At 52.4% G+C, this 10,000-nt stretch overlaps 2 protein-coding genes across 2 annotated transcripts in view; both read left to right on the forward strand.

Moving 5' to 3' along the window:
• LOC133132676 (eukaryotic peptide chain release factor subunit 1-like) overlaps positions 1-3,580 on the forward strand; it is an 8,736-nt gene extending 5,156 nt beyond the window's left edge. The window contains exons 8-11 of the mRNA XM_061248309.1: positions 1-141; positions 698-762; positions 885-1,032; positions 2,085-3,580. The exon at positions 1-141 is cut by the window's left edge and continues 33 nt beyond it. Coding sequence (XP_061104293.1) covers positions 1-141; positions 698-762; positions 885-1,032; positions 2,085-2,167 — 437 coding nt within the window. The 3' untranslated portion in view covers positions 2,168-3,580. The remainder of the gene's footprint in view (positions 142-697; positions 763-884; positions 1,033-2,084) is intronic.
• A 692-nt stretch (positions 3,581-4,272) lies between these two features.
• Positions 4,273-10,000, forward strand: part of LOC133134024 (F-box and WD repeat domain-containing 11-B-like) — a 26,064-nt gene continuing 20,336 nt past the window's right edge. The window contains exons 1-3 of the mRNA XM_061250382.1: positions 4,273-4,368; positions 8,957-9,022; positions 9,806-10,000. The exon at positions 9,806-10,000 is cut by the window's right edge and continues 25 nt beyond it. Coding sequence (XP_061106366.1) covers positions 4,330-4,368; positions 8,957-9,022; positions 9,806-10,000 — 300 coding nt within the window. The 5' untranslated portion in view covers positions 4,273-4,329. The remainder of the gene's footprint in view (positions 4,369-8,956; positions 9,023-9,805) is intronic.

A 10,000-nucleotide genomic window follows, 5' to 3' on the forward strand; every position in this document is an offset into this window, starting at 1 on the left:
GGAAGTACTGCTTCGGGGTGGAGGACACGCTCAAGGCCCTGGAGATGGGCGCCGTGGAGATACTCATCGTCTACGAGAACCTGGACACCATGAGATACATCCTGCGTATGCACGGGGCAGAGGGCCTCACGTCTGAGAACGGTACACACACACACGCGCACACACACTACACACATGCGCACACACACACTCTCACACGCGCACACACACACACTACACACACACACACACTACACACACACTACACACACTACACACATGCGCACACACACACTCTCACACGCGCACACGCGCACACACACTACACACACTACACACGCACACACACTCTCACACACGCACGCACTCTCTCACACACACACACACACACACACTCTCACACGCACTCTCTCACTCCCTCTCTCGCTCTCTCACACGCACGCACACACACACACACACACACACACACGCACTCTCACACGCACTCTCTCACTCTCACACGCACTCTCTCACTCTCACACGCACTCTCTCACTCTCACACGCACTCTCTCACTCTCACACGCACTCTCTCACTCTCACACGCACTCTCTCACTCTCACACGCACTCTCTCACTCTCTCTCGCTCCTCTCTCTCTCCTCTCTCTCTCTCTCTCTCTCTCTCTCTCTCTCTCTCTCTCTCTCACACGCACACTATCTGACTTGGCTCTGTGTGTTACAGATGAGAAAACGCTGTATTTGACACCGGAGCAGGAGAAAGACAAGTCTCACTTCACAGATAAGGAGGTGAGTGTTCCTGCTGATGGGCACTGTGACCTCTGACCTTTTGGGTAGATGGGTAATGTGCACTGTGACCTCTGACCTTTTGGGTACATGGGTAATGCGCACTGTGTGTGTGCGTTACACAGACGGGGCAGGAGCACGAGCTGATCGAGAGCATGCCCCTGCTGGAGTGGTTCGCCAACAACTACAAGAAGTTCGGCGCCACGCTGGAGATCGTCACGGATAAGAGCCAGGAGGGGTCGCAGTTTGTCAAGGGCTTCGGCGGCATCGGGGGTGAGACCTTTTCCATGCGCCCTGACATGATATAGTCCTGTACGTGCTGTGGTCTTATGGGTAACGGGGTCTTGTGGGTGCTGTGGTCTTATGGGTGCCGGGGTCTTATGGGTGCCGGGGTCTTATGGGTGCCGGGGTCTTATGGGTGCCGGGGTCTTATGGGTGCCGGGGTCTTATGGGTAACGGGGTCTTATGGGTAACGGGGTCTTATGGGTAACGGGGTCTTGTGGGTGCTGTGGTCTTGTGGGTGCTGTGGTCTTATGGGTGCCGGGGTCTTATGGGTGCCGGGGTCTTGTGGGTAACGGGGTCTTATGGGTGCCGGGGTCTTATGGGTGCTGGGGTCTTGTGGGTAACGGGGTCTTGTGGGTAACGGGGTCTTGTGGGTAACAGGGTCTTGTGGGTAACGGGGTTGTGTGGGTGCTGTGGTCTTGTGGGTGCTGTGGTCTTATGGGTGCTGGGGTCTTGTGGGTAACAGGGTCTTGTGGGTAACGGGGTCTTATGGGTGCTGGGGTCTTGTGGGTAACAGGGTCTTGTGGGTAACGGGGTTGTGTGGGTGCTGTGGTCTTGTGGGTAACGGGGTCTTGTGGGTGCTGTGGTCTTGTGGGTAACGGGGTCTTGTGGGTAACGGGGTCTTGTGGGTAACGGGGTCTTGTGGGTAACGGGGTCTTGTGGGTAACGGGGTCTTGTGGGTTACGGGGTCTTATGGGTGCTGTGGTCTTATGGGTGCCGGGGTCTTGTGGGTAACGGGGTCTTATGGGTGCTGTGGTCTTATGGGTGCCGGGGTCTTGTGGGTAACGGGGTCTTGTGGGTGCCGGGGTCTTGTGGGTAACGGGGTCTTATGGGTGCTGTGGTCTTATGGGTGCCGGGGTCTTGTGGGTAACGGGGTCTTGTGGGTGCCGGGGTCTTGTGGGTAACGGGGTCTTATGGGTGCTGTGGTCTTATGGGTGCCGGGGTCTTGTGGGTAACAGGGTCTTATGGGTAACGGGGTCTTGTGGGTGCCGGGGTCGTGTTGGTGCCGGGGTCGCATGTTGAAGCTGTGACTTTTCCCTCAGGGATTCTGCGGTACCGAGTGGACTTCCAGGGGATGGACTACCAGGGCGATGATGATGAGTTCTTCGATCTGGACGAGTACTAGACCAGCTGCCCTCACAGACACGGAGGGAGGGAGAGAGGGATGGAGTGTGGTTCTGGAGAACAGGGCCCCCCTGCCTTAACCAGCGCCCCAGGCTGGCACTGTCCCTGGTGTATGGAGCGCACCCCCCCATGCTCTGCCCCCACTCCTCCCTCCATCTTTTTATTGCCATCTGCTGCTGATTTATTCATTTGATTTTTAAATTTTTTTAACCTAACTTGGACTGTTGAACGTATAAATTGTACTGAATCTGAGCTGTTTATCTAAGCCGCCTCTTCTGATCCAGTCTGGGCTGATCTGATCCGATCCGGTCTGGTCCAGTCTGGGCTGGTCTGATCCGGTCTGGTCCGGTCTGATCCGGTCTGGTCCGGTCTGGTCCAGTCTGGGCTGGTCTCCACAGACACAACTCGTGTCACAAATTGGGATGATTTACACACTTCCTCGCTGCTCTGACCCTAACCCCCTTCGTGTTCTACTACACAATCTCCCATTGGCTGCCAAAAGCCATATGACACATCTTGACCAATGCGAGTCTACGTATGCTGCCCCTGTGGATGACAGGAGTGGGGGCACTGTGGGAAATCTCGGTTTGGATGACAGGAGTGGGGGAATTGTGGGTAATCTCGGTTTGGATGACAGGAGTTGGGGCATTGTGGGTAATCTCGGTGTGGATGTCAGGAGTGGGGGTGTGGCTCTGAGTCTGCTTTGGACACATGACGTGTGAAATGGTCTGAGGTGCGGATCACACTGTTTTTATCCGTGTGGGGATGAAAATGTGTGGAGAGCAGACTGTGATATCGAACAGCCTTTTACATTTTCCTCTCCTCCGATGGCCTTGACTGCCCTGCAGTCTCATGTTTCCCCAGCACACAGGGGGAATCCTGTAGAGCTGGGGGCTTGGCATGAGCATTACCACAGTCCCAGGCGTGCGTGTGCGTGTGTGTGTGCGCGAGTGTGTGTGTGTGTGTGTGTGCGCGAGTGTGTGTGTGCGCGTGTGCGCGTGTGCGCGTGCGCGTGCGTGCGTGCGTGTGTGTGTGTGCGCGTGTGCGCGTGTGCGTGCGTGCGTGTGTGCGTGCGTGCGTGTGTGCTTGCGTGCGTGCGTGCGTGCGTGTGTGTGTGCGCGCGAGTGTGTGTGTGTGTGTGCGCGTGTGCGCGTGTGTGCGTGCGTGCGTGCGTGCGTGTGTGTGCGCGAGTGTGTGTGCGCGTGCGTGTGTGTGTGTGTGTGTGTGCGTGCGTGTGCGCGTGCGTGCGTGTGTGTGCGCGTCCACACTCCTGCTCCAGGCTCTCTACATCGCTCACACGGCACCTCTTCCTCCTATACCTCACCAGTTTTTCATCCACTAAACCATCGCACTTTTGTATAAATTGGTTATTATAACTTGCCACAATTATTAAATGTTCTCATTGTTTGCAATATTTTATTGTGCAGATTTATTTTGTTGTTTCCGGTTAAGAGTATGAGGGTTGCGGAGCGTTGCATATTTACTGTCAACTGTCAGTGTGTTCTGTGAAAAGGTTATTGTGCAAATACTCCTCTATCCATCTCATCCAACACACCCACACCTGCGGGTCAACTCCTGACACACCACTGCTGAGAAACTCAAACAGGGCGGTTAACTGGATCACAATATGTGGTATGAGTTTGGGTGTGTGGACATTCCTCACATAAATTATCATTAGAAATGTCTAAATGTTTTTAACAAATGTATACAAAGGTTTATTGTGCGTTAACAGACCTATTGATTGCTATTGTGTACTTTCACAACTTTTGGGCAGCTGGAATTTTGAGTTTGACATGGCCCGTTTCGTTGTTACGGTTGCGGTACTGCACAAGAAACCCCGGCTCTGAATCAGCGGGGCAGCCGTCGCGGTGGCCGGGGTTTACGCTCTTTCCGTGGCCGGCAGACGCCTGGATCCTGCCTCTCCAGCCCGGAGAGTGAGTCCCTAGAGCCAGCCTTTGCCCTGGCCGCGGCAGTAGCCCTAGCCAATCAGGAAGGAGAACAGGCCGTTATGTTCTTTGTCGCCTTGCCGCCAATCAGGAGTGCCGTTTCCGGGAAGAGGCTCCTCCCACCCACTGCTGTGCGCAGTGACATCACGGCCGCCGCGGCCGCCGACGCAGGAGTGGGGATCCATTTTCAGTGCGAGCTTTTCTAGGGAGCAGCAACATGGAGCCGGAGGCAGAGGACAAAACGCCGGAGTTAATGGTGAGTTTCTCCCGCGATCCCATCGCTCCGTAGACACGAGCCAATGTGGGGTTGATCAAGGTGACAACGAAACATAAAAACCGGATAAACGAAACCAGTCGAGGAACGAACCGGATCCGCGGAAGGAGGGGGAGGGAGAAGGGAGGGGGAGAGACAAATGAACGGCAGCGCTTGATGATATCGATATTTTTCCCGGAGGTTTCCTCCGCCGCCGTTAGTCGAGGTTTCGACATCGGGATCCGGTGAGTTGGGGATGGAGGCTAATGTACAGGAGCTCTCGGTGAATGATTACGGTTGGCGCACAGATGATCAAGCTTAAGCGGCTGGAGAAGGGGAGGACGCTGGAAGGCTCAAACATCGGGTTAGGGTCTCAGTGCGGCGCCGCTGCACCATCGGGCCGGCCAGGCGGACGCTTGGACACAGGCGGAGATGTAAATGAGCTGGTCAGCCGAACCACTCTCAACGCGCTGTAGGAACTGTCACTCCTTAGCTCGGCGAGTAGGAACTTGGATGTATTGTAATCCGTCCATCATGGTCGTTATTTTTGCTTTTAGGCGCGAGCCCGAATGAAATCGCTGTCGGTGTACAGGCTGGTTGCGGTAGGCTGGCTGAATTACCGGCGCAGCTTCGTGAACTCGAGGGCTTGGACAAGCTTCACCTGTCGCTTGGAAGGCTAAGGTGCGACGGTTGTCTGCAGGTAGCCTGCTATGCAGCTATATACCTGGAAAGTTGGATCTCTAGGGTCTCATGAAGCATGTGGTTAATAAACGAAGGTTTGTGATACCTGACGTCTTGTCTGGCTGGCTGGCTGGCTGGCTGGCTGGCTGGCTGTGTGTGTGTGTGTGTGTGTGTGTGTGTGTGTGTGTGTGTGTGTGTGTGTGTGTGTGTGTGTGTGTGTGTGTGAGAGAGTGTGTGAGAGAGTGTGTGAGAGAGTGTGTGTGAGAGTGAGAGTGAGAGTGAGAGTGACCGGTCAAGGAGGTTAGTTTTTGTGTTTAGGAAACATGGCTCTGTCCATTAGTACGGTCCTGTTTCGAATTGCACGCATGTAGCCTGATTGTGATATTGGTTGCTGACAGCTAAGGTCAGATTGCTGGTCTCTCTCTCTGGGCATATATTTGTGTAAGCGTGTGAGTGAATGCGTGCAAGTGTGCGTGTGAGTGCATGCGTGCAAGTGTGTGTGTGAGTGAATGCGTGCAAGTGTGTGTGTGAGTGCATGCATGCAAGTGTGTGTGTGAGTGCATGCGTGCAAGTGTGTGTGTGAGTGCAAGTGTGTGTGTGTGTGTGAGTGCATGCGTGCAAGTGTGTGTGTGAGTGAATGCGTGCAAGTGTGTGTGTGAGTGCATGCATGCAAGTGTGTGTGTGAGTGCATGCGTGCAAGTGTGTGTGTGAGTGCATGCGTGCAAGTGTGTGTGTGTGTGAGTGCATGCGTGCAAGTGTGTGTGTGAGTGCATGCGTGCAAGTGTGTGTGTGAGTGCATGTGTGCAAGTGTGTGTGCTATCATTTCAATGAAAGTCAGCCTAAAATTTAGTAAGAGTAGTGTTTTAGTTTGTGATTGGCCCAGTGACATGACAGACCAGGTGATTTGGATAGACAGCATGATTGGCCCACTGTGCACAAGAGAGGGTGCTATGCAGGGTTACTTTCATATAAAGGTGAAAATCCAATCCAATGTTTTTCCAATGCAGAGTATTCAGTTTAAGTACAAACACTAAGAAATCATGGGATGGGGGAGATAAGAGACCAGAGCAGCCTTGTGACGAAGGTACATGACTGTAGCCTCGTGGCTAAGGTACATGACTGTAGCCTCGTGGCTAAGGTACATGACTGTAGCCTCGTGGCTAAGGTACATGACTGTAGCCTCGTGGCTAAGGTACATGACTGTAGCCTCGTGGCTAAGGTACATGACTGTAGCCTCGTGGCTAAGGTACATGACTGTAGCCTCGTGGCTAAGGTACATGACTGTAGCCTCGTGGCTAAGGTACATGCCTGTAGCCTCGTGGCTAAGGTACATGACTGTAGCCTCGTGGCTAAGGTACATGACTGTAGCCTTGTGGCTAAGGTACATGACTGTAGCCTCGTGGCTAAGGTACATGACTGTAGCCTCGTGGCTAAGGTACATGACTGTAGCCTCGTGGCTAAGGTACATGACTGTAGCCTCGTGGCTAAGGTACATGACTGTAGCCTCGTGGCTAAGGTACATGACTGTAGCCTCGTGGCTAAGGTACATGACTGTAGCCTCGTGGCTAAGGTACATGACTGTAGCCTCGTGGCTAAGGTACATGACTGTAGCCTCGTGGCTAAGGTACATGACTGTAGCCTCGTGGCTAAGGTACATGACTGTAGCCTCGTGGCTAAGGTACATGACTGTAGCCTCGTGGCTAAGGTACATGACTGTAGCCTCGTGGCTAAGGTACATGACTGTAGCCTCGTGGCTAAGGTACATGACTGTAGCCTCGTGACTAAGGTACATGACTGTAGCCTCGTGACTAAGGTACATGACTGTAGCCTCGTGGCTAAGGTACATGCCATGGACCTGGAAGGTTGGTGGTTCAAGCCCTGATGTATTCACAATAAGATCAGTGCAGCTGTTGGGCCCTTGAGCAAGGCCCTTAACTTTGCTTAGTCTAATCAACTGTAAGTTACATAACTAACGTTGTGTAATGTGTAACTGATCAGAGTCATCAACAATGTTAACTGCCAAATGAATTAATGTAATTAATGTAATTAATGTAATTAATGTAATTAATGTCCCGGCTCTACGAAGAGCTGGATCAGGGTTTAGATCTTTGAGGGCTCTTCCGAGCAGGAGAGGCTCTAAGAAGAGCTGGATCAGGGTTTAGATCTTTGAGGGCTCTTCCGAGCAGGAGAGGCTCTAAGAAGAGCTGGATCAGGGTTTAGATCCTTGAGGGCTCTTCCGAGCAGGAGAGGCTCTAAGAAGAGCTGGATCAGGGTTTAGATCTTTGAGGGCTCTTCCGAGCAGGAGAGGCTCTAAGAAGAGCTGGATCAGGGTTTAGATCTTTGAGGGCTCTTCCGAGCAGGAGAGGCTCTAAGAAGAGCTGGATCAGGGTTTAGATCTTTGAGGGCTCTTCCGAGCAGGAGAGGCTCTAAGAAGAGCTGGATCAGGGTTTAGATCCTTGAGGGCTCTTCCGAGCAGGAGAAGTGGAGATGCTAAAAGCTTGAGCTTCTGGGACGGTCAGCAAAATGAGTCTTGAAACTGTAAACTATACTAACCTCCACATTTCAGTGCTTTAATGTGAGCGAAGCACACCTAAAATAGCCGGATAAATACAAATGCAAAAATCGAGAATGAGCAAGAAAGTGGCAAACCCCTCTTTTTCTAGAAAAACATGACATTTCTAAAATAGAAGTTGTTTCAACAAGCTTCTTCAAAGGAATGTGCAGCTCAGGAGAAAGGCCATCATGAATGACAGTAGGCAAGTCAAACTGCTGCATTTGTGAGTGAAACCACCATGACTACAGAGATTTTTTTGGGAAACCACCATTACTACAGAGAGCTTTTGGGGAAACCACCATTACTACAGAGAGCTTTGGGGAAAACCACCATTACTACAGAGAGCTTTGGGGAAAACCACCATTACTACAGAGAGCTTTGGGGAAAACCACCATTACTACAGAGAGCTGTGGGGAAAACCACCATTACTACAGAGAGCTTTTGGGGAAACCACCATTACTACAGAGAGCTGTGGGGGAAACCACCATTACTACAGAGAGCTGTGGGGGAAACCACCATTACTACAGAGAGCTGTGGGGGAAACCACCATTACTACAGAGAGCTTTGGGGAAAACCACCATTACTACAGAGAGCTTTTGGGGAAACCACCATTACTACAGAGAGCTTTGGGGAAAACCACCATTACTACAGAGAGCTTTGGGGAAAACCACCATTACTACAGAGAGCTTTGGGGAAAACCACCATTACTACAGAGAGCTTTGGGGAAAACCACCATTACTACAGAGAGCTGTGGGGAAAACCACCATTACTACAGAGAGCTGTGGGGAAAACCACCATTACTACAGAGAGCTTTGGGGAAAACCACCATTACTACAGAGAGCTTTTGGGGAAACCACCATTACTACAGAGAGCTTTGGGGAAAACCACCATTACTACAGAGAGCTTTGGGGAAAACCACCATTACTACAGAGAGCTTTGGGGAAAACCACCATTACTACAGAGAGCTGTGGGGAAAACCACCATTACTACAGAGAGCTTTTGGGGAAACCACCATTACTACAGAGAGCTTTGGGGAAAACCACCATTACTACAGAGAGCTTTGGGGAAAACCACCATTACTACAGAGAGCTTTTGGGGAAACCACCATTACTACAGAGAGCTGTGGGGGAAACCACCATTACTACAGAGAGCTGTGGGGGAAACCACCATTACTACAGAGAGCTTTGGGGGAAACCACCATTACTACAGAGAGCTTTGGGGAAAACCACCATTACTACAGAGAGCTTTGGCTTCACATGAAAAGCTCCTGCAGTATCAGATTTCACTGATGTCCGAATAAAAAGCACTGGCGTACTTGTTTTGACTTTTTTCCTATTCTGTCTCCCTCTGTCTCAGAACACCTCCTCAGTCATGGACTCTCAGAATGATGACTTGTCACCAAAGAAGAGCACAGTGCTGAGGGTACTCGCACGCACTCCCACACACACACACACTCCCACACACACACACGCACTCACACACACACACACACTCCCACACACACACGCTCACGCACTCCCACACACACGCACTCCCACACACACGCACTCACACACGCACTCACACACGCACTCACACACGCACTCACACACGCACTCACACACGCACTCACACACACACACACTCACTCCCACACACGCTCACTCCCACACACGCGCGCACACACACACACACTCACTCCCACACACACATTCACTCCCACACACGCGCGCGCACACACACACACACTCACTCCCACACACTCACACACACACTCACTCCCACACACTCACACACACACTCACTCCCACACACTCACACACACACTCACTCCCACACACGCGCGCACACACGCACACGCTCACACGCACACGCTCACACACACGCGTGCACACACACACACACACACACACACACACACACACACACACACACACACACAAACAAACACGCTCACACGCGCGCTCCCACACACGCGTGCACACACACACACACGCGTGCACACACACACACACACACACACAAACAAACACACACAAACACACTCACACGCGCGCACTCCCATACACACAAATACATTACCCTGCTGACCCCAGTTCAGCACTAGTGTTAGCTGTGTAGTGCTGGCGTTAGCTGTGTCACATTAGCGGTCTGGCGTTAGCTGTGTAGTGTTAGCTTTGTAGCATTAGCTGCCTGACGGCTATGGTTCTCTGGCGCTGACCCCAGATCAGTAACGGGACGGTGACGGGCTCCAGGAAGCGGCCGTCGGAGGGCCGCTATGAGAAGGAGCGGGACGTGTGCATCCAGCTGTTTGACCAGTGGACCGAGGCCCACCAGGTGGAGTTTGTGGAGCACCTGATCTCACGCATGTGTCACTACCAGCACGGACACATCAACGCCTACCTCAAACCCATGTTGCAG

This window comes from Conger conger, chromosome 7 (genome assembly GCF_963514075.1).
Source record: "Conger conger chromosome 7, fConCon1.1, whole genome shotgun sequence".
NCBI classification, from domain to species: Eukaryota; Metazoa; Chordata; class Actinopteri; order Anguilliformes; family Congridae; genus Conger; species Conger conger.